The 23,993-nt window shown below is 40.4% G+C and overlaps 3 protein-coding genes across 6 annotated transcripts in view; 2 read left to right on the top strand and 1 right to left on the bottom strand.

The window, feature by feature from the left end:
- The window catches only part of LOC108702695 (protein FAM104A), a 9,312-nt gene extending 4,475 nt beyond the window's left edge, over positions 1–4,837 (top strand). For both annotated transcript variants that reach the window (XM_018238308.2, XM_018238309.2), the window contains exons 3-4: positions 1,805–1,895; positions 3,733–4,837. In XM_018238308.2, the coding sequence (XP_018093797.1) occupies positions 1,805–1,895; positions 3,733–3,951 (310 nt within the window). In that variant the 3' untranslated portion in view covers positions 3,952–4,837. The remainder of the gene's footprint in view (positions 1–1,804; positions 1,896–3,732) is intronic.
- Positions 4,802–23,993, bottom strand: cog1.S (component of oligomeric golgi complex 1 S homeolog). 3 transcript variants are annotated; one of them, XM_041578335.1, is made up of 15 exons: positions 23,268–23,992; positions 21,478–21,710; positions 20,197–20,378; positions 19,728–19,898; positions 19,407–19,563; positions 18,094–18,304; positions 17,180–17,965; positions 15,475–15,621; positions 14,963–15,133; positions 14,219–14,343; positions 13,992–14,100; positions 13,320–13,429; positions 11,823–11,898; positions 11,391–11,438; positions 5,059–5,154 (listed from the first exon to the last, which is right to left on the bottom strand). In XM_041578335.1, exons 1-14 carry the CDS (start codon positions 23,577–23,579, stop codon positions 11,412–11,414), a joined length of 2,817 nt encoding a protein of 938 aa, XP_041434269.1. In that variant the 5' UTR covers positions 23,580–23,992; the 3' UTR covers positions 5,059–5,154; positions 11,391–11,411. The 3 variants fall into 3 exon arrangements, with proteins under 3 accessions (XP_018093791.1, XP_018093790.1, XP_041434269.1); XM_018238302.2 differs by lacking the exon at positions 11,391–11,438 and having other exon boundaries at positions 4,802–5,154; positions 14,219–14,319; positions 23,268–23,993; XM_018238301.2 differs by lacking the exon at positions 11,391–11,438 and having other exon boundaries at positions 4,802–5,154; positions 23,268–23,988.
- The window catches only part of LOC108702694, a 28,361-nt gene continuing 12,975 nt past the window's right edge, over positions 8,608–23,993 (top strand). The window contains exon 1 of the mRNA XM_018238305.2: positions 8,608–9,229. The gene's annotated coding sequence lies outside the window, so the exon portion shown is untranslated. The remainder of the gene's footprint in view (positions 9,230–23,993) is intronic.

Genomic DNA, 23,993 nt, shown 5'->3' with positions numbered 1-23,993 from the left:
GAAAAAACTCTATTATACCCTGAGGATGGAAAAAGTCCAAATCCAAAAACTGACATCTCAGACCTGCCAAGGTTGTATATAAATCAATGGGAGAGGTCCCTATCCTATTTGGAAGTTTCTGTGGTCTGCCCTCAAATTAGCCTGAAAATCCGAGTATTTGGACAAAAATATGAAAAGTCTGAGGTTTCTTGGAAAAAGCCTGAAAAAATGGAGCAATTCAGGGGAGAAAAAAAACTCAGAATATAAAACTAGTGGAATTGTTTTTCCACCAATATGGTTCATGCAGCTTAGTTAGGATCAAGTACAGGCATGGAACCTTTTGTCTAGAACGCTCAGCACCTGGATTTTTTTTCCATAATCTGGAGCAACATAAAATAATGTAAACATTCATTAAACCCAATAGGTTTGTGTCCAATAAGGATTCATCATAGCTTAGTTTGGATGATGTACAAGGTACTGTTTTATTATTACAGAGAAAAAGGAAATCTGTTTTTTAAAAAATTATTTGGATATAATGAAGTCTGTGTGAGATGACCAGAATTCGAAAGTTTCTGAATGGAAACCCCCTCTCTTGCACCGTAAAAAGTGACTCTTCCAATTAACTGTATAGATTGGAGTTGATGCAACATAGTGTGTTTTGCCATCACAGAGTAAATAATATGGCAGCCCCCATCTACTGACAAATACAATTATGTATATGTGTAAAAAGTCGTTTCCAGTGTGGACCTTGTCTGACTGGATTTTCTAACGTCCAATAGATATTGAACTAATGTCATACATAGGCCAGTAAGCCATATTTAAAATGTACTTACTTATACAGGGTTGTTAAACTTCCAAACCCTTTTTTTCAGTTATTTTCAGACTGTTCACCAGGCTTTTTTTCAATTGCTTTCCATCTTTTATTTATTTTTTTACAATTTTCCAAAATTGAGCCGTAAAGGGGTGGTTCACCTTTAAGCTAACATTTGATGTTATAAAATGACCAATTCTAAGCTGTCTTTATTAATATTTTTTTTATATATAGTTTTTCAGTTATTTGCCTTCTTCTGACTCTTTCAAGCTTTCAAATGCGAGACACTGACCCCATCTAAAAAACAAATTCTCTGTAAAACTACACATGCATTGTTATTGCTACTTTTCATTATCTTTCTATTCAGGTCCTCTCCTATTCATATTCCAGTCTCTTATTTAAATCAATGCATAGTTGCTAGGGTAATTATGACCCTAGCAACCAGACTGCTGAAATTGTTAACTGAAGAGCTGCTGAATAAAAATCCAAATAACTCAATAACCACAAATAATAAAAAATGAAAATAAATAGCATATTGTCTCAGTATATCACTCTCTACATCATACTAAAAGTTAACTCAAAGGTGAACAACCCCTTTAAAATTAAATGTTTCTGTCTCTGGCGTTTGAGTCTGAATTTTTTCAGTTCGAAATTGTTACAATTTGCTATATGTAGTTGATCCATTTCTCAGCAGTATCTTTGGAATATTAGCAGCTATTGTATCAATTCTAACAGCTGCCATTAATGAAACTCTGGATTCTGAAAAGAAATGTATCAATTTAGAGTCACCACCCCCCCCCCCATAGAAATGCTTTTGAAAGGCATAAGGTGAAAATTAAACTGCTCTTCAAAATTCGAAAAACGCTCACAAATAGAAAATTGGAAAAAGTCTTTATTTCTGGTGAATAACCTGAAAACAACTGAACTGAAAAAGTGTTGGGAGGTCAATAAGCCTTTTTAACCAACATATTGCGTTATTGATTTGTGACTGTATTTTTTTAACTTTATTGGCAGGAAAAGGCGGCGAAATTCTAATGAAGTATCTGAACTACCCCCCTCCAAAAGGAATACATGGAGCTCTGAACTGCAGGAGTGGGAGACAGAGGTGAGTTCAGCAGTGACTAGTTATTTTATCATATGCTTATAAATGAATATAGTCATCCCTTAAAGACTGATTAATGTGGGCTGGCAATTAGGGTTGCCACCGGTCCGGTAAAACACATGCCAAGGCCGGTATTACCATTTTTTTTTACCCTTGGGAAAAAAAGCCCTTGGGCTGCCCCCAATTTGCTCAGAACTTGCCTTTTTTTTCAGTCTTCTGGACATTGCTCTGCCCCTTTTGCATCACTGTTATGTGGCTCCACCCCTTTTCAAACACCATAGACCGCCCAGTAAATTGCTCCAGCCGCACATGCGCCGGTCTCCGTCTCAGCTTACCGAAGACCCGGAAGATGGCTTCGGTGAACTCCGATGCTGTGACTCTGTTCTGAGGGGGGGAGGCAGCTAGGCTGGGGGGGAGGGGGGTCTACGTGGGGTGGGGGGTAGGGTTTTTTTGTAAAGGGTTTGCTTCTCCTTTAAGAGGGATATTAATGACCTGGAGAGACGTGCCGCTAAACTGGTTAGGGGATGGAACACTTAAATTATGAGGATAGACTGTTAAAGGACCAGTAACATAAATGTTTTTAAAAAAATGTGTTTCTTTGTTTTAACTTTTAAATCGTAAAGCTTTTATTAAAAAAATTACTTACCGGTTCTCTGCATGCGCTCCTCTTCAGAAACGCAGACAGGGCGACAATCCATCGTGCGGTGCTCGATTTCTCCTCCCTGGCTATCTCCTATAAAAGGCAGGGAGGAGAAATCGACCGCACAATGGACAGTCGTCCTTTCTGAAGAGAAGCGCATGCAGAGAATCGGTGAGTAATTTCTTAAAAAAAGCTTTGGGATTTAAGTCTTCCACCCCCCTAACCAGTTTAGCTGCACGTCTCTGCACTCTCTCCAGCTCATTAATAGCCCTCTTAAAGGAGAAACAAACCCTTTATCAAATCACCCCCCCCCCAGGGGAAATGCCCCTTACTTTTTATACCCCTCAGAGCAGAGTAACATGATTACACTTTAGAAGGCATTATAGACAAATTGTGGGGTATCTTTTTACCAATAAAGAGGATCACATCAGAGGCCACCCCTTCAGACTAGAGGAAAAGAACTTTCATTTGAAGCAGTGTAGGTGGTTCTTTACAGTGAGGTTGTGGAATGTACTGTTGGGTGATGGCGGATTCTGTTAATGCGTTTGGTGGTGGTTTGGATGATTTCTTGGACAAGCATAATATCAAAGGCTAGTGATACTAACATTTACAATAATATACATTTTTGTATATATAGTTTGAGTGTATGGAGGGATTTAACTTTTTATGGACTTTGGTCTTTTTTCAACCCAACATAACAATGACTGATGTAATTGGACATCTTGAATGTATTGCAATATTCAGACTAACCATTTGTTTGAAGGCATTTTTAGTAGCTTAATGAACAAAAAGTCTTGCAGTAAGATTTATTAAAATGTGACATTAGATCTTACTGCAAAATTCTCACCCACTTTCTATTCTTTACCATTTTTAGAATTATGAGAGTATTCATCATATTCTGAATGAAGAGAAAGTGGGTGCATTTTTCTTTAGCAAACTTACATTTTGAAAAATCTGCCCCTTATTGTCCTAAATATCCCAAAGTGCAGATGGGGGGAGTGCAGAGGATTTTAAAGCTCTAGCCAGCCTCATTAAATAAGCAAATTTGCGTTGACATTCCGTTGACTGCAAATATAATCAATTCAGTGCATCCCTAATAAGACAAAAACCATGATAGATGCCCTGAATATATGCCACTGACCCCTAGCTCTATTCCAATCTTCGCTTTTCTAAGTCTGCCTTTGGATTATATTGTTACAGTCTTCAGGGAGTGAAAGCAGCAATAGCAACTTCAGCCTTGAGAGAAGCAGCTGCTCTGAAACCTTTCAGACCATGGCAGGCTCAGGCCCAGCAACTCCACAGCCTGTCTCCAGCCCAGAACAGTCCGCACTGAATCGGGGGCCTTATGTCCATATCAACCAGATCCTGAAGGAAGCGCACTTCTCAAGCTTACAGCAGCGCTGCTGCAATTCCTCTTGACCAGACAGGCATGGAGCACGATCACTGAAAAGACACTCTGCACTCGATTATTACAGCCTACAGCATATCTACAGAACAGCTGCACAACAGGATTCCTTTTTGTGCTCGGAGGAGGCTGTAATAAGATTTTTTCCTTTAATACATTTGAGATGGGGATTAAAAATCCAGTGAGAGAGAATTCAAAAATTTCTGTCCATTCAGCTAAGTATCTTGGGTATTTTATATGTTTGAAAGAAAAACACAACTAGCACTTTTCGATGTATATATTTTTAGCATTTTTCCAGCTTTTTGGCTGTAGGTGACTATCAATCTGCCCATGTTTTCAGATTGAGTTTATTTTGCAGAGATTTTGTTAACCAGTTCATTTTCAATCAAGGTTCTGGCTGGCAAGATGATACCCCTTAGTTTTTTTTTACAGTCTCATTTGCAGCATATACAGTTTTCATAGATGGGTGAATTTTTATTGCAGGCCTGAGTAGTACAAAGAGCATTACTAGGAGTGCTTCAGTATGTTCAGTAAATGTTCCTCCTCCTACACATATTCCATACAGAAGTATCCCCCCCCCTCCCCCCCAGTGGCAGTTTTACCGTTTAGCAGATAGGCCTTTGTATTTGACCCTCCAGGACATCGCTATATACTAAGGCTAATAATTTCCACTAGGTTTAAGCTTTACTGGAGTAATGAATGTTTGGGTTGTGCCAAATATCTGCTGCAAATTCAAGGACATCTGGCATTTAAAAGAAAAAAAAATATTGGGAAGGAGGATTTTGTACAAAGTTGCTGACTGATCTGAAAAGTTTCTGAAACAAAGGTCACTGATCCTCAGTATGGATTCAAACACAACATTGATTGATGCACAATAAAACTATTTAATTTGTGGAAAAATGTTTGTTGTCCGTGTGTAATGCCAATATAACATGGTGTTTCCGTATACAGTCATCAACCCTGCCTGAGCCATGACTAAAAAGTGCATTTCCATGTAGAGCAGCCAGTTCCCTAGTCTCACAAAGATTGATGCACATTAAAGTATTTTGCTCTTTTTTTAGTTGCTGAAAAATATATGTTCATTTGGTCATGCTGGAAAGCCAGCCTAACTTAAATAATGATTGGGAAGGTGCTTCTTCATCTTGAGTTGCCAGTTGTCTGAACAACGAGCCGGGTCTGAAACTTTCCTCTTCTGAAGATTGGACTGGTGATGTCACCTATAAACATTGGGTAAAAAAAAAAACATTACTACATATTATCTTTGTCAGAGAAATCTTAAGGTTATTAGAATCATGGAGCAATATGTAGCCTCTGCACACCAAAATGCAGTCTCATGTTAGCTTGGTATTTTCTAAGGTGAAGGCTTTAGCAAAAACAACATGCAGAGAGCAGGCAGTAATAACCCTCACCCTAGTTGGGCAGTAGCAATCACTGTTTAGCTGTCAAACGGCAAGAACAGGCCCGGATTTACAAACAGTGCGCCCCTAGGCCGCCTCTCCTCATCTCTCCGTCCGCGTCTCCCTCCCCTTCCAACTCAGCGTGTCTCTCCCCGTCTGCCTTCCCTTCTGCTTCCCTCTTCGCGTCTTGCTCCCCTTCTGCTTCCCCCACAGCGTCTCTCTCCCCATCCGGCTCCTCTTCTGCATCCCCATCCCTTTGTGCAGGTATATGCATATCTTGAATATGCGAAGTAGGGATGCACTGAATCTAGGATTCGGTTCGGGATTCGCCCTTTTTCAGCAGGATTCAGCCAAATTCTTCTGCCCGGCCGAACCCTAATTTACATATGCAAATTAGGGGCGGGAGGGAAATCGTGTGACTTTGTCACAAAATAAGGAAGTAAATGTTTTCCCCTTCCCACCCCTAATTTATATATGCAAATTAAGGTTTGGGTTTCGGCAGAATCCTTCACTAAGGATTCGGGGTTTCGGCCGAATCCAGAATAGTGGATTCGGTGCATCCCTAATGCACAGTTGCACGTGCACAACTGACTATTTCTGCCGCGATAGGCCCGGGCCTGGGCAAGAACACCCATTTTCAAATTTAACTTGAACCCCAGACTATATTATTCAAGCATCCATACTAGTTATAAACATTTTAAAAGTCTCACCTGTCAAACATATTACCTGCCCCTCCTCTAGGCATAGATATGGGGCAGGCAATTACTTTCACTTTCAGTTCTGCCCTTCCTAGATGTTACATCACTCCGTACCATCTACCTGTATAGTCAGTGCATGGGCACTGGCATCAGGTGCCCCATTTTGGTGCATAAACAAGATTTTTGCATGATGCAAAGCTTGCCTTAAGTGTGCACAAAATGGCTCCTGCCAGCTTGATGTGATTGTGAACTCCAAGACTAAAATAAACAAGACTGAAATAATTTATAAGGCATAAGTGAATTTAATTTTGCTTGACTAAAATAAATAAATATAAATAAATACATTTTAGGATTTGGCATTATTTCTTAGGGTGACAGGTCTGCTTTAAAATATTGCTGACTGTTCTATTCAAAGATAATCTACAACTGGTCTACATTTTCTGTTTCTTAACATCTGAATTGTCAGTTTGGAATTGAAATATCTAGTTTTATAAAGTGACTGGACAATAAATAGAGAGGATTTTAATATTCTGAAGTTACTAAGATTTTAATCTAAAAATTAAGGCTTTCCTTGTCCTTCAATAATCAAATATATGGGGCAGGTTTAATTTGTTTTGCCCACATATAAACACAGATGTATGTCCATGAAATGATGCTACATTAAATGTTAAGAGGAACTTTGCCTTTAACATAGCACTTGAAGTAGAGTCATCTGCACTTGGCAGGGTGCCTATGTAATTAGATGCATGTTTGCCAAAATCAGTAAAACATGAACCCCAAAACTGTGTTGATGGCACAAATTAATTAAAAGAACCGAATTATAACTTCTAGATGCTTCATGTTACTGCTTGAACATCAGCACAAAAATCCACATTACTGTATACTACACGTACAGCACTTTCTTGGATGTAGTGCTATAGTGTCTGATAGTCTAGATGTGTAGCTATGGCTCCAGAAAACAAAGACTCCTGCACTTGTGCCAAAGTGATTATTAATAGACTGTCCACCAGTTTCAGACTTTGGCTTCACTGAATCCTTTCCTTCTCCAAAAGGGGACTCATCTCTGTACTACAATATACTCTACGGCCAGAGGGCAGATTCACTAAAGGGTAAAGCGTCAATTCGCCAAAAATCCTATCTGCAGGGACATCCCCAATTCACTAACAGGCGTAGAGGACAATTCACTAGCGAACATGACCATCAATATCTTTAGTTCGCACTATATCGCCAATTGATTTTATGCCCGGTCGAATGGTCGTTACTCTGCAAATTCAGTAAAGTGCCTATTTTACTGAACTCTTTCACCAGAGTTTACTTTGCCAGATCAGACCAGGCGAACTAAGAAAACGAAGCTAAATCTTCCTCAATCTTATGTCTTATATTCTATAGCCGACAGTATCTATACACTGGGGCAGACTCAAAGGGCTAAGTGGCCGACGCTAGCGTCAATTCACCAGAAATCCTATCTGCAGGGACATCCCCAATTCACTTACAAGCGTAGAGGACAATTCACTAGCGAAAGTGACCGTCGCTAGCATTTGCACTATATCGCCTAGCAACTTTGCTCGGGCAATACTCTGCAAAATCAGTAAAGTGCGTATTTTACTGAACCTTACCTCTTTTGCTAGAGTTTACTTTGCCAGCTCAGACCAGGCAAACTGAGTAAACAAAGCTACATCTTCCTCAATCTTATGTCCGTTACATCATATCCTGTACGCCAGAAATGCATTAAAGTTGTTAAAAAAGCTGGTGACTTTTCTTTTTTTAAAGCAGGATTGCCTTCAAAAGTCCTAACTATTAAAGGAGAAGGAGAGGCTGGAGGTGCCAAACTTTAGGCACCCCCAAGTGATTGTAGCGACTTACCAAAAACCCAGGGCCAGTGCTCCTATCAGGAGAAATCTGCACCAGGTTATAGGAGCGAGCACCAAAGAGATATCTACTTCCGTCTTCACGCAGCTGCTCATTTCCCCGGACTGACGCATGTGCATTTGAACGGAAAAGACGACTTTAAAGTTCAGCTTTTCGTTCTAATGCGCAGCTGCGTGAAGACGGAAGTAGATCTCTCCGTGGTGCTCGCTCCTATAACCCGGGGCCGGTGCAGATTTCTTCCGATAGGAGCACCGGTCCTGGGTTTTTGGTAAGTCTCTACAATCAGTATGGCACCCCCAAGTGTCTCCAGCCTTTCTTTCTCCTTTAAAGAAGTTTGTGTTAACATTTTTTCCCCCAGACATTTGAGGTGCATGGCACATTTGTTTTAGGGTGGGCTCATGAGTAAAATCTCTACTGTCTTCATTATGGTTCTATGGACATTTGTATTAAAAAGTGGCCACTTCAAGCATTTGAGCCAACGTTACTAATAAATACGTACATACGGCTTTTAGGTACTCGCTCTATTCAAATTGACCTAAATGTAAGAGTGCTAGCGAAGTTTTGCTAGGCAGAAATGAACGCTAGCAAAAATTCGCAATGGAAGGCTCATGCATCTTAAGTAGCACTAGCGGAAATTCGCCAGCGTTCGGCTGCCAAGACGCAACTTCACGTTTTAGTGACTTAGTGTAGTAGTAACAAATATGCGCCTGGAGGAGTGTGGCGGTCGCTGGCGAAAATGCGCCCTTTAGTGAATTTGCCCCACTGTGTCTAAAAGTACATGTCAGCTCCCTATTGGAACTACAGATACAGAGCATGGGGCTTTTATAGTTGCAGAGAGGCACACAATTCTATGATCACCATGGTAAATGCCAAGCATGGCTGGAGTGGTGTAAAGGGCACTGCCGCTAAACACCAGATCAGATCCTCTGAAGTGAAAAATGGTATATCACAATCTGACTACAGTATAGTTATATTCTTGATAAATCTATGGCAAAATAATCCTACAATTACAAAGTGAGGTTTACATAGATGGGAGTGGAAGCACTTGACTTGCCTGCAAAGAGGCGTAACCTCAACCCTACTAACTTCCTGTTTCTTCGCAATGACAATGGGCACCAATTGGTTAACCTCCTGTCACGTGATTTAAATTAGCAAGCACTGGACACAAGATATCTGACGGATGCAAACGAGTCCCTATGATGCCCCAAAGTGCTTTTGTCTCCCCTGCTATTGAGACTGGAAGGAGGTTGGGTGAATAGGACACCAGAGCACCTGTTGCTGGATCAACGTGTTGATTAGTACTCATTCAAGCAGAGAACTTAAATCAGGTAAGGTGTTCAACTACACAGTTACTTTTATCACATAAATGAAAAGTTTCCATCATCAACAGAGGAGTGTGCAGCCATTTCAACTGCCAAGCGGGTTGCATTCACACTCCACCAGGGAAAGTTTGGTAACGTAGCATGTGCTAGGTTCACAGCTTGATAGAGCAGATAAGATGTGCTGTCCCTTTAAGGGAAATGCTCCTAATGCAAATAGAGGCTGGTGCACACTAATTGCCCCCTGCATGCCTCCAGATTGCCTTCTGAACCTTTTGGGAGTTGCTGCAGGTGTATGAGCTTGAAGTAGCAAATTGGCTGGCTGTACCAGTGAAGGATCTTAATACAATTAGAATTGTTTTATCCGCTACTAGTAGGCTTTAGTCAACCAAATCCCTGGGATATACACAGTATTATTACTCTCTCAACACTGTTTCCTAATGCTAAGGCTCTATTAAACCTGTTACCTCGATATTGTTAATAAGAATTTGTCGGTAAATTACCTAGAGAAACTCAGGTTTTCACTATGTAGCTATAGGGAGTATCTCAATGGGACTCATTATTTGAAGGTATAATCCCCATGACTGTTTTTTTTTTTTTTTTTCATTTCTTAATTGCAATATCTGCCATTCAGATATGAATGCTAAGTGTACATCTGCAGTAGATGTATTATTACTATATGTCATCAATGCTATCATGATATAGCCATTCAGTGTGTTGTACTAATCACACCCTTGCACTTTACTATGCAACTGTACTGCAAAATCCTCTTTATTTATATGTTATACTTTGAGTTAATTGCCTTTTTTTTCTTCTTCTAACCCATTCAAATGAGGTTCACTGACCCCATCTAAAACAAATGCTCTGTAAGGCTACAAATTGATGGTTATTGCTACTTTTATTCCTCGTCTTTCTATCCAGGCCCCTCCTATTCATAGTCCAGACTCTAATTCAAATCCATGCATGGTTGGATAATTTGGGCCAGCCAAAGCGACCAGACTGCTGAAATTGCAAACTGGAGAGCTGCTGAATAAAACGCTAAATAACTCAAACCACAAATAAAAAATGAAAACTAATGGCAAATTGTCCTAGAATAATTAATTAATTAATTCAAAGGTGAACAACCCCTTAATACATTGTTATAATTATTGAACATGTTTTAGGTGGTAGTTCAGAAGTGTATATGGTACGTAGCTTCCTTCAGTAGGGCTTATGTGAATGTGAACTTGCTCATGCCCCCTAATGGAAGCTGGTACAGGTATGGGATCCGTTATCCTGGAAACCCGTTATCCAGAAAGTTCCAAATTACGTAAAGGCTGTCTCTCAGACTCCATTATAATAAATTAATCCAAATTTTTAAAAATACTTAGCTTTTTCTCTGTAATAGTAAAACAATACCTTGTACTTGATCCAAATTAAGATATAATTAATCCTTTTTTGGAAGCAAAACCAGCTTATTCGGTTTATTTAATGTTTACACGATTTTCTAGTAGACAAAGTATGGAGATCCAATTACAGAAAAACCTGTTATCCGGAAAACCCCAGGTCCTGAGCATTCAGGATAACAGGTCCCATACCTGTATTTATGTGAATAAAAATAAGCAACAACTGGCAGTCCAACTGGTTTTTGATTATCCTTTGACTACCAAATATTAGGAAACTGGTTATAGGGCTCCAACACATGCATGGTTAAGTGATCCAAGGCAGGTAATGGTGTTTTTACCTTAGCCACAAACAGTGGTCTACATGGTCCGTAAACATTTTCCCTTACAAGAAAAAAAAGCAAACAAACTGTAGACCTGTTCTTGTTGAGCAAAAGTTCCAAATAGTTATCAGTAAGGGTAAGGTGAGACGAGGAGATTCGGGGAGATTGTTGCCTGGCGACTTATCACCACGTCTTTTGCGCGACTATCTCCCTGAACTGCCTCAGCGTTTTTTCCCCATAGGCTACAGTGCAAAATCGCCTGCGCTAATGCACACGCGGCGATGCATTTCAATAGTCGCCCAAAGTTGCCTCACTGAGGCAGTTTGGGGAGATAGTCGCGCAAAAGACGTGGCGACAAAATCTCCCCGAATCTCCTCGTCTGGCCTTACCCTAAGGGCTGAAATAAATAGCACTGCAAGGCACAACACAATGTAGCACTGAAAACACACATCACACATGAAATACCCCACTGAGAGATTTGTTGTTCTAGAGCAGGTCAGCACTGGGAGACAGCTGAAAGTATATTTATACAATTGAGATTATGCATGAATCATTGACTTTTATGCCAGGAACTATAGAATAACAGCAGGAGAAGACAAACAGAACCAATGAATGAATTGCTAAATGGTGCTAAAAACCTTTGGCTATTTAAATTAAGATATCTATTTGTTTATATATTTCTAGCACTAAATAAAGCAACAGTAAGGCATGAATATTAATTATTCAGCTTCCTGATTCTTCATGGCAAAAATCCTCCTTATCATTACCTGAGACACAGGCTGCAGCTTGAGGTAGGTTGAGGCTAGTTTATTGCGAATTTAAACATAATCTTTTACTGCTTTTTAATTTAAAAAAATATATCTCATCCTATGGGTATGTAGAACACAGTCCACCCACCTGAATCATAGTATCTTCCTCTGCCCTGCCCTTTGTCTTTCGGGAACTTGACATACTGAGTGGGAGCAGACCAAACCTTTGAAAGAAAAGTCATTTTAAGCAAATCTTAACAGCCATAAGAAATATGGAAAGACCCAATATCCTTCTGCATTTATGGTTTCTTACTTGATACAAAAATTGGTTCACCTTTAAGGTAACTTTTATTATGTTATAGAATGACCAATTCTAAGCAAATTTTCAATTGGTTTTAATTATTTATTTTTTATAGTTATTTATGGGTTTTTTTTTTCTGATTCTTTGCAGCTTTCAAATGGGCGTCACTGTCCCCTTCTAAAAAACAAATGCTCTGGAAGGCTACATATGTATTGTTATTGCTACTTTTTATTACTGATCCTTCTATTCAGACTCTCTCCTATTCATATTCCAGTCTCTTATTCAAATCAATGCATGGTTGCTATGGCCATTTGGGGCCTAGTTACCATATCGCTTAAAATGCAAATTGAAGAGCTGCTGTCAAAAACTAAATAACTCAAAAACCTTCAATAATAAAAAAGGAAAACAAATTGCAAATTATCTCAGAATATCACTCTCTACATCACACTAACAGTTCTCAAAGGTGAACAACCCCTTTAAGGAATTCTGCACTTGCATAAAAATCTTAGACTTATTTTGTATCCAATTAATAGAAGTACCATAAGGCTAGAACCTGGCAGGACACTAACCACCAGGTGGAAGTTAGTAAAATTCAACTCATGGCCCCTTAACTGAACAGTCCGCAGTGGTAACCACAGATCAAATCTTGTAACTGGTCAGCTTAATTCAACAGAGAAATTCCCCATAGATAGTTGAAAAAAAGACAATGTGGTGCTGTCAACTTTTTGTATTAACATTAACATAAGGGCATATAGAGGTTTAAAGCAAGCCTGGATCATACCTCCTGATCCAAAGGTCTCTGGAGTGTAAAAAATAAATAGCTGTTTATCGTATATGGATGACAGCTCCTTGTAACTCATGGGGGGAACTGTACAGGCTGTATGGACTATATCTCAATTATAAGTAGAAGAATTCTTCTTTGCCAATCCAGGTAGTGCCCTTCACATGCTTTGAAGGTGTATAGAGTGGTCCCTGGGGTACTTTAGGGGATATAAACCTTTTGCGTTCCTAGGCCTCCCTGTTTCTCTGACCCCACCTCTAACAACCCCCACCCCACACTGCTCACACCATCTCACCCATCTACTAGTCCCCATCTTGCCCCCACTGTTCCGGCATGATCACTTCCACTGGGGACTGGGCTGTCAGGAGATTCAAACAGCTTCCAAAATCTCCCCCCCAAGTGGAAATACAGCCCCCCCTCCGACATTTGACACCCTAGACCCAGGCCTTTGTGGCCTGCCCACAAAATCTGGGACTGGCTACTGTCATTTTATCAGTTTCATATTTCCTTGAGATGTTGCAAAAGGATAAATGTAACAACAATTAATTTGTGAAATGCCTTACCGTATCTGGCTGGACGCCAACGGTAGCACGTTGTGCGTTTCCTGCAGGCCTACTGTGGAACTCCTAGTGATAAACTGGTTTTCTGCTCCTGTTAATAACCCAAACAAAACCTGCATACAAAAAAAAAAGTTAAATATTTTCTGGAAGTAGATGCATTACCCTGGAATTAAATTATTCTATTAATTTCAAGACATGCAGGCTCTATTAAAGGGGTTGTTGACCTTCCAAACATAATTTTCAGTGGAGTTGCTATCAGATTTTTCACCAGAAATTAAGCCTTCTTTCAACTGCTTTCCAGCTTTTATTTTTTACCATTTCTCCTAAATTGAAGTGTAATGTTCGTTTCTCTGGTGTTTTAATCTGGCAGCTTCATAATCCAGATGCAGATTCTTGACTGTTACAATTTGCTACATAAATTGATACATTTCTCAACAGTATCTTTGGAATATTATCAACGATAACCGCTGCCTTTAATGAAACTCGGGAATTCTGCTCAGCAGACAAAGCAAGTCCGAAATGGCGCGCTCCTGTAGACAACTGAAGGCTTGGATCATAACTGTTGTAGCATACAGAAGTTGTATATATATATATATTAGGCTTTAGCTCTCTTGTAAGACTGTATGGCATTTGTCTATATATATATTATATATCACAATGAGTAATCAGACTCACGGAGGTCCTTTGTGCAAACCGATTCAGGTTTCCATTCAAGTGTGGCATAAAAACATCTAGGTCAAAAGGGTCGATACAGCTTTCTAGCTGGTCAGTCACTTGCTGAATTCTGAAATAAATATATTAGAAAAATTTTTAGCAAATAAAGAAAACATTTGCATTCCCTTAGTATTAATTGCTTTGAATGTACCATGTAATATTGCTGACTGCTCATACAAGTCACTCACCTGGACTCCTGCTTGTTCTTTTTGCTTTTCAAATCCTCACTGCGAGAGCTGAAAATGAGGTTCATGTAGCGCAGGTCAAACAGCAGTTGTAAAGCCCTTGCCTGTGTAAGGGAAGATGGTTGCTTCTACCCCAAACGAACAGCAGCAAAAGTAAAATACGTTAAAAATCTACTTAAACCTTGGTTTACAAACAGTTTATCTGATGATCAGACTGGAATGGTTTATATTTTTAAATCTATTAAAGGGAACATTGGAATAAAATAGTAGGCCATTAACTCCAAAAGAAAAACATTTACAGAGTTAATATGGCTCCTTCCATTCTACACAATATAAAGGTGAAGTTCCTCCTGAAATTATGTGGATCTGAAGAAAATAGTAAACATGACTTGTTTGTACACCAACTATTACACTTTACTTCTCTACTTGTATACTAATATAAAGAAGCATAAGTTGCAGGTGTGATGGACTCTTATTGGCCAAATAGTTTTGATGCAGTTCTTCTGGGGGATGGCCCAAAAGTAGAAATATGAATTTGAACATTAGTTCCCCTCTCACTTCCTTATTTGTGGATACCATATCTACATGCCACAAAGGTACATCAAGCTGACTGCAGGTAGACTGGAACTAAGAACAACTGTGTGTTGAGGTGGCCATATATGGCCAGATGATTAGGCAGTAAGAGGGAGATCTGCAAAACTTAGTAATCAGAGTTGCATGCATACCAGACTTATAGTACAAACTCACGGTTTTCAGCTTGTCCGGGCTCTTGTAACACAGACTTTCATAAGCGCCAACCACTTGTTCCAGGCAACTCCGTAATAATTCCTGCAGAGTCACTCTTGGCAAGGCATGTCCTCCCACATGGTTCACTGCTTGACACACGCTGAACAGCAGCGTCTGTACATACCAGGAGCACTACAGGGGGAAGAATAAAAACAATTAACTACACATGGTTATCAACAGAAAAGTGCTTTTGGCCAAAACACCATTTCCGTTCGATTGAATAGGAAATATGGTATCTATGGCAGACACTGTCAATTGGTGGGTACAACACTCTGGTACATGGAAGTCACGATTTTAAAATCAATATCGTCCAAGCAGCAGAGGTGTTTCCATTTAAGTGAATTTGAAGGAGCTGACAAAATAAAGAATTCTTTTGTTTTCCCCCCTGAGAAGAATACCACAGTCAAAATACTCTGTGTGCCATGGGCCTAAAGGAGTTGACCAGTAGTTAATTCAGAAAAGCAGCTGCACACCTGTCCAGGCAAACGTATTTTTGAGGTCACGCTGCTCCCTGCCTCAGTCTCCTCCTGGATTTCTATCTCATCCCAGTGGGTAGCGGTAGCCAATGCGGATCCGGCTTTGTTGAGCAGCAAGGTGTGTGTAAATGAAGTCACTAAGTGCTGTTGAAAAAACAGGAAGTGTTACATAGAAAAAGTCTTTTTTTTTTTTCAAAGTACTGCAAATATAAAAGGAATATATTTTGTCAAAGCTGTAGAAATGTAAAAATAAACATGCAAAATATTTATTGTTTTAAGAGTAGCTGTGTAGTATAGGGACTAATCTTAGAACTTCTGTAGGCCTGCATAGAAAATATATTTAACGCATTCATCTGTTGTTTAACTAAGGTCAAATCCCTGAACCCATTCCTAAAAAGGTGAGAGAGAAAGCAGAGCATCACAGTTAAACGACCAGCAACATCAAAAATTTTCTTGAAACAATTCGTTAGTACACATTGAAAAAAGAAAAAACCAAGACAAATTAAAATTTTAAATTGCAAAGCCTTTATTAAGAAATAACTTACTGGAACTCCACTTCCACTCTTCTTCAGTAAAGCGAAAATCCATCATGCGGCGCTTGATTTCTCCTCCCTGGCTATCTCCTATAAGGAAGGCAGGAACGAGAAATCGAGTGCAGCACGATGGATCACTTTCTGAAGAGGAGCGCAAGCAGAGTTTGGGTAAGTTATTGCTTAATAAAAACTTTGCAATATTAAAGTTTAATTGGTCTTGGTGGGTTTTTCTCAATGTATACTAACAAATTTTTTTTTTTTTAAAAAAAAAAAACCATTTGATGTTACTGGTCCTTTAAAGGGGGGGTTCACTTTTAGGGTAACTTTTATTATGTTATAGAACGACAAATTCGAAGTGACTTTTCAATTGGTTTTTATAGTTTTATAGTTATTTGTCTTTCTTCTGATTCTTTGCAGCTTTCAAATGGGCGTCGCTGTCCCCTTCTTAATAAAACAAATGCTCTCTAAGGCTACAAATGTATTGTTATTGCTACTTTTTATTACTGATCCTTCTATTCAGGCCCTCTCTTATTTATGTTTAAGTCTTTTATTCAAATCAATGCATAGTTGCTAGGGTAATTTGGGCCCTAGTTACCAGATTGCTCAAAGTGCAAATTGAAGAGCTGCTGAATAAAAAGCTAAATAACTCAAAAACCTTCAATAATAAAAAATTTAAAACAAATTGCAAATTATCTCAGAATATTATCTACATCATACCAAATGTTATCTCAAAGGTGAACAACCTCTTTAAGTCCTTATTCAAGCACTGGGGCCTGCTGGATTCCCTTAGTCTAGGGGAAGTTTCTGGTAGGGTTAATGTCAAACCCACTGCCTGTCAGATTTGCAAAAGTCCATAATCCTAACAGTTTCTGTAAAAGATTTTGGGGCAGGCATTAAAAAAACCCAATGACTATCAAGAAAGCCAACCCTGAATCCTAGTCGAAGCAAGGATCACTTAGAATCCTGTGTCTATGTTTTAAATATTTTTCAAGATTAAATAAAATAGATATACATCAGCAGATTAAATCGTTTAAGAAATTTTAATGCAGCTGTCTGTACAGATTTAGAACCCAGCTGCATGATGTGCAGTGATAGTGAAGCCTAGAAGCTTGCAATGTACTGCAGATGTCTGGCTGGAGTAGGGTGTTCATTCTGAATTGGAAAAATACCTTAACCACATAAGAGCTCCAAATGCTGTATGCTTCCAAAGACTGTTTCATCAGTTTCTCCTTTAAATCTTGCCACTTGCAGGGCATAGAATGTGAATCCACTGTCTTTCCTTTTCCTGTCTTTTTGGTTGACCTGGATTCACGAAAACTCTGCTCTGTGCTGCCCGATTTACCCAGAATGCACTGCTTTAAATGAGGACACAGTTCGCAAAGTGACTGACATAGTCTGGCAAGGAAGAGAATTGCAGTCAATTTAGGGCTGGACAAAGCAGTACTATGGTCAGCAAGACCCAGCACCGCTGACTGAAGTGCAGTATTTACAGAGTCCTGGATTTGTTGCATGCAGGAGAGGCAGTGGTGTCTGAGCATTTCCTGCACTGTGCTGGCATCACCATATCTATCAAAGGCAGAAATTGGAGCAGCGGATGTCAGAAACTCATTGTGCTTCTCTGTCACTGACTCCCCAGGAAGGTAAGCGCACAGATCCTCCAGTTTCACCTTGAGCTGGGAATCAAGAGTTGCACATAAGCTTTGGATGCAAGGGGTGACTGCTTGTGCCTTCAGGGATAAACCTATTTGGCGCTGTGAACCACGACTTCCCACATTCACCCAGGCTGCATCTGGTGGTAGGTCACTTGGACCCTCCGACCAGAGGAAAGAGCAGATGTTACTCTCATGCTGAACATGTTTAAGTGTTTCAGGATTTCCTTCAAGCTCCTGCAATGAAGACAAGATCAACTGCACCGAATTTCGGGATATGGATTCAAAGCCTTCCTTAGTAAGTGCCTGAAAATACACAAAACAGCCTTTAGTCCAGAATAGCACTATACTGCTAAAGGAATGTCTTCAACATGAAGCACTATGTACTGATGAATCTGAACACTGAATTTAATAGTGGATTGCTTTGCTCCTACCTGCAGCCTTTCCAGAAATAGCTGCTGTAATATATCCTCCCAGAAGCGGATAGGATGACCCAATAGCCTATGGCACACCTTGTCCCAGTTCTGGCTCATGGATTCGCTGGTCAGTAATTCCCATACAGCATCTCTGATGCCAGCAAGTCCCTTCAGGCTCTTGACATATACAAGCAGAGCAGAGATACCAACTTTTATATCTTCATTGCACCTACAGGAGACATCAAGGAATTCATTTATACTGTACTGTGGTTACCAGGGGGAAAACTGTAGCTGGTAACCAGAAGTGTAAAGTTAGCACTCCACCACCCAAATTTACACATTTTAGTAAATGGAACTTTTCACACTTAAATTTGGCATTTATTTAAAAAAAAAAAAAAAAAAGATACTTTTAATTTTCTATACTGTCAAGTACACTAGATAACTATTCCAATATTTAATAGTAATAGTGTCAAGCATCATTTTAATGGTAAAGTAACCATAACGTAACCATAGCCCATCACCCCCACCCCAATGCAGAGATAATCAGCATGCAGCATATCAAATATCAGCATGGCAGGAGGCTGACGTAAGACAAATATCCAGCAGCATTGTACTGAACAAAATTCATACAGAATTAGTTTAATAAAATACCAGTGAATTTCTTGAGGGGCATGCACAGTCAAAATTAGTGTCTTTTTTTATTAGAGTCTTTGATAAAGCTTTAGAGGCTGAATATAGAAATCCCACCAACATCTAGAGGAAAGAGAATCTACCAAAGAGTAAACGCCGATACAGGAGAAAAGTGAGGACAAATTTCATATTAATACCCTTTACTTTAGACTTGCTTGCATGCTTCTGAACACTTTTGGAAATATAGTAGAAAATAAACCATCATCTTCACCAATTTTGCCTTTAAAGGAGAACTAAACCCCCCAATAATAGAAAACCCCTACCCACTACCCTATAAGTCCCTGCTCCCCCCATGAATAGGCGATTACCCCTGAATCATTACTCACGTTTAGGTGCAGAGTAAGCACAGCGGAGCTCAAGGGCGCAACCTTCCGGTATTCTTCGGGTCCTCTCCTCTTCTGCAATTTTGGCACATGGGCAGTTGCTTCTAACTGGAAGACTGCTCCAACTGCGCATGCGCCAGTACAGCACTCACTTCCCGAAGAACCGGAAGATGTCGCCCATGAGCTCCGCTGTGCTTACTCTGCACATACACGTGAGTAATGAATTAGGGGTTTTCATTATTATTCATTAACTCACACACACTCACAAACCTTTTTTTTAAAAACATGTATAGTCTCAAGGACCATTAAATGCCTTACATGCTAATCCACTGCTGCAGAGTTTCACAAAGGTATTCTTGACTAATAGGGTGGGCAAGTGTACTTCGTGCCGGCTGAAAATCTACAACAGATGATGGAAGGTGCCTGAACCAGCTGACAGATTTCATTTCTTCCTTTAGAACTTTAATGCCTTTCCCTAAAGAGAAAATTTTGGTCAGCGTCTTTTTCTAGAGCTTAATTGTCCTTAACTCATATTTTTAAAACTTCTAGTGTTCAATCTCATACATGCAAGGGTGTCCATTAAAGGAGGCTCTATAATTTGATACCTGCAAACTTCCCAATGACAGTTTTGAGGCTCACCTCCTCCTTGCTGCCCAGTGACAGTATCAAGCATAGAAAACAGCAGCCCACAGGTTAGAGAGGGGTCAGGTAGTTCCTCCTCAGGGTGTGTGTAGAACAGGGCATGGGCTTGATAGAGAGTGTTAGCTAAAAGTTCTACCAGCGAACACACCTGTGCCTTTATACCTGAACCTAAAAATAAAGAAACAAAATGAATCTGCACACCAGAGCAAAATGTACTACTCACAGATAAATAACTGCTATAACAAGATCTTAAAATAGGTAACTGATAACAGAGTTAGAGAATAAAGATTATAATGGATGATGACAATTCATAAGCTTTATACCAGCTCATATTGATGTGGGTTCCTGAAGTTACACAGATTTACATACCCAAATTCCAAGGATCACAGATTATCTGCAGAGAGACATCGCTATCCCAAAAATCAGATGTGCAGTAATATTTTAATGAAGCATTCTTTTTATTTACCATGGTGAGGCTGGTTTAGCAAATGTTGGATTCCAGCTTTCCTAGCCAATAAAAAGTCAGTAAGTGCTTGCCGTGGAGAGCTGCCTTCTAGCAGCATGATTGAACAAAGGGCTCCAGCAACTGCTTGATCCGAGGCAGAGGGACACTTTAAAAGTGACTTGCTCTCCTGGAGTATGGTGGTTCTGTAGTGGAGGAAAACAAAATGCCACAGTTTACAGTTGATTTCTTTGGAACACATCTCATCAATAATATTATTATATTTGTATTTTATTATTACTATCATACAGCCTGGAAATTTCCAGTTACAAGATCCTAAAGGGGAACTCCAGTTTCCAAACCAATATTTGATACAGGCCACACAGAAACCCCTAATATAGACATCACAGTTACCGGTTTCTTTAAAAATTATGAATATATGCCATTTTATATGCTGAAATCCAGCTGTTTAACAGTAGTTCTCTTTCTGCATCATTTGAAATCCTGGCTGGGAAGGAGGGACTAAACGCTGATGTTATGAATTGTAACAACTTCTCCACAGCTTACAAACAACATGCAAAAACTACATAACCCACAATGCATTGCACTGTGATGTTCCATTCCTTGTTGAAATCACATATGCAGGGAATTGTGGGGTTTGGAGGATGAAGGCTGCTGATACAAAGAAACAGTAGCCAGCCAGCTCAGCAAAGTAGTCAGACAGATCAGCAGGAGAGCTTAGGGAACTGTTCCAAACCATGAAAAGTGTGAATATTTTTTAATTGATGTATATTGCAAAGTTGCTTGAAATTAAGTTTGTGTGGAGTTCCCCTTTAAGTATGCCATAAGTGGGCAGATTTGTTTGGCTAGGTTGGCTGTTTTATTTCAAATTGAACTTAGATCTGCCCAAGTGTAGGGGCTGAAGTGATTTCATAATGCTCAATGCATGTTTTATATAGAACCCAGCAATATATTTGTCAGCGGATCCTAATCAGCAAATATATGAGCTCTTAGCCCGATTTTTCACATCTGTATGTTTAGCATCCTGCCTATGTAGCGGTCTACAGGGTAAGCCATTGGCATCCTCCCAGGCATACCCTGCCCCATATCAGACTTGGCGAATGTAAAGTCCCAACTTTTTTGCCAAGTTTTAGGACTGTGCATGCATCAAGTATAACAAGTCCATTAAGGTTAATGGTAGCCTCCAGAGGTAGTCATAGGATATTTTCAACCATCTGAAATACACGTTTTTTTTTATTTTTTTTGCTCCAATTAGCAAAGAAAAACAGGAGTTCTATTGCTCACCGGAAGGTGCCAGCAGCCGCCACCTGCCGAACAAGGATGGGAAATCGAGAAAGAACTGGGCTGTAGCGGGATGGGGAAGAATCAAGGTGCAAGAGCGAGTGAAGGTGACAGCATAGCAAATAAAGCTGTGTAGCATGCAGGTACTGAGAGGCTTCCATTGCACTCCAAATCTTCTCTGGGATTTCCAACAGGAGCTTGATCTGGGCAGCAGTGCTGTAAAATTTCTCTTGGCACTGAAAAAATGAGAGAGTTCTGCTCAGCCAAGAGTGTCAAAACTATAATGGAATTACCATTTCCATCATCCTCAGCCATGATGGAGAGCAGTTCTGCAGCAGAACTCACAATGTTTAACCATGCACTCTATATCTTCCCTATACTTGGCCTCCAAATCAGAACCATCTTGTTCTGTACACATAACTTTTGTCTCTATCAACTTTCTATTGTATCCATTGCCATTTCCTTCTCCCTACACTCTCCATCAGTGGCCAGAAGCATCTTCTCTCTACTCTGAATTGTCTTCTGCCATGTCCTATCAACATCTCTTTGCCTCAACCATCTGCTTTGTTCTTTCATCTAAATCTTCCTGCCCTATACTTTGCCCGTTGTCATCTATATATCTCTGCACTTCACCCTCTGCTACAGGGGTCCCCAACCTTTTTTACCTGTGAGAACATTTAGATGTAAAAGGAGTTGGGAGGCAACGCAAGAATGAAAAATGTTCCTGAGGGTGTCAAATAATTGATTATTTGTTAGCCCCTATGCAGACTGGCTGGCTCCAAGTTTGGCAGTACCTTGTTTTTATGCAACTAAAATTTGCCTCCAAGGCAGGAACTTAAATAATAAGCACCTGCTTTGAGGCCACTGGTCGCAACATATTGCTCACGAGCCACTGGCTGGGGATCACTGCTGTACTGTATGCAGAGCCACTTACTGTTCCCTGCCTTTTGCTTGGTCCTGTATCAGTGTATCCCATGCCCTCTCCTTCTCCTGCACTCCATGCTGGGATGTGACCTTCTCTCTCCTTTGCAAATTGTCAGATTTTGTCCAGCAATGGTAGGGATTCATTTACTTGTTGTCTCCCTTCCTATCAGCAACCAGTGAGGGCTTTTCCCCCATTCACTCATTGCCTGAGCAAACAGGTTTTGTTCTGGCTACATTTTGTGAATTACTGCAGCTTTGATTCTTCAGCTGCTTGAGCACATTCTAAAGGGGGTAATACCGGAACCCTGCACTCCATGCTGTATGCTGTGACTTGACGTACTCTGCTTTTTGCATTCTTTTATTTAGTACCAACTTTTCTTTGCCCTGCCCTTCAGTATCCAGTGCCATCTCCTTATCTGTGACTATATTCAATGCAATTCCTTATGCCCAGCATTTTCTACTTGAGTGCAATCTTTCTCCCTCCAACACTCTCTCCTGTCATTTCAATATCTCTGCCCTACATTAAGTTCTGTACACGATTCCATTGTATTTTCACTACTCAGTATACAGTGCTATGTTCTCCAGTCATATCTGCCATCAGTATAATCCCTGATTACATGTCCTCCTAGTATCAGAGCCACCACACTGTTCCATGTCACTGTCCTTCAGTCTGATCTACACCCAGTGCCATCTCCCTCCACACTACATGTTAACCATCTCAACAATCATCTGCCCCACATTCAGCTCTGTTCTCTGTTCTTCAGTCTTATTTACATGCAGTGACCCGTATTCCCCAGTCTCTGTGTGCCCATTGCAGACTCCTGCACCCCCTTCTGTTTCCTTGGGAATCCGGACTGTCCTCATCTTACCTGGGAGGCTACACAGTCCCGCTGTGCTCCTGCGGCTCCCGTACTTTGCTTACACTTCAGGCTTCCACAGTATTTCTCCATATCACGCACTGCCCCCACCACTAAGCCAGAGCTGCGCCTCATTTCTCCAATAGTATCCGCCGCCTCAATCAAGTCCCGGTAGCGCTCACCGACCATCTGCCGTAGCTCCTCCTTCTTCTGTTCGATCTCCGCCCGGACCCTCTTTTCCAAGACCCTAATCTCTTCGGCACTGTGCACCTCGAACAGAGCGCCCGGGTCTTTTACTTCACTCAACTTCATTGTGGCCGCCATGGCAATTGCCACTACATACAGGAAATGGTTGGAAGTTTGTCAGCTGTTGTATGACGTTCTTTGCCACGTGACCAGGAAGTGTCAGCGAGAACAGGGACTAGAGATTGTGCCCTATCCTTATCCTTGCAGTCATTTGTGTACTGGAATAGAATAACAATAACCTACTCGTTATCTGGTGGCAGTTCATTCCTTCTCCATTGCTCACAGCTACCAGCAACGTTCCACCCTCGAATATCAGAAATGACATATAGTTTCCCTTAAAACCTGATGTTTTATCAACAAGAACGCCGAACTCTGGAGAAATCTTTCAGTGGGAGGGAGTAGGTAGCCTGAAGAATGCTGCAGCATAGACGAATCAGGGAGGAGGGAGTATGCGACGAGGAAGCAACAGGGTTGGCGGTTTTGCAGCCAAAT

Source organism: Xenopus laevis, chromosome 9_10S, assembly GCF_017654675.1.
Source record: "Xenopus laevis strain J_2021 chromosome 9_10S, Xenopus_laevis_v10.1, whole genome shotgun sequence".
Classification (NCBI taxonomy): Eukaryota; Metazoa; Chordata; class Amphibia; order Anura; family Pipidae; genus Xenopus; species Xenopus laevis.
This window is presented reverse-complemented; position numbering and strand designations above follow the sequence as displayed.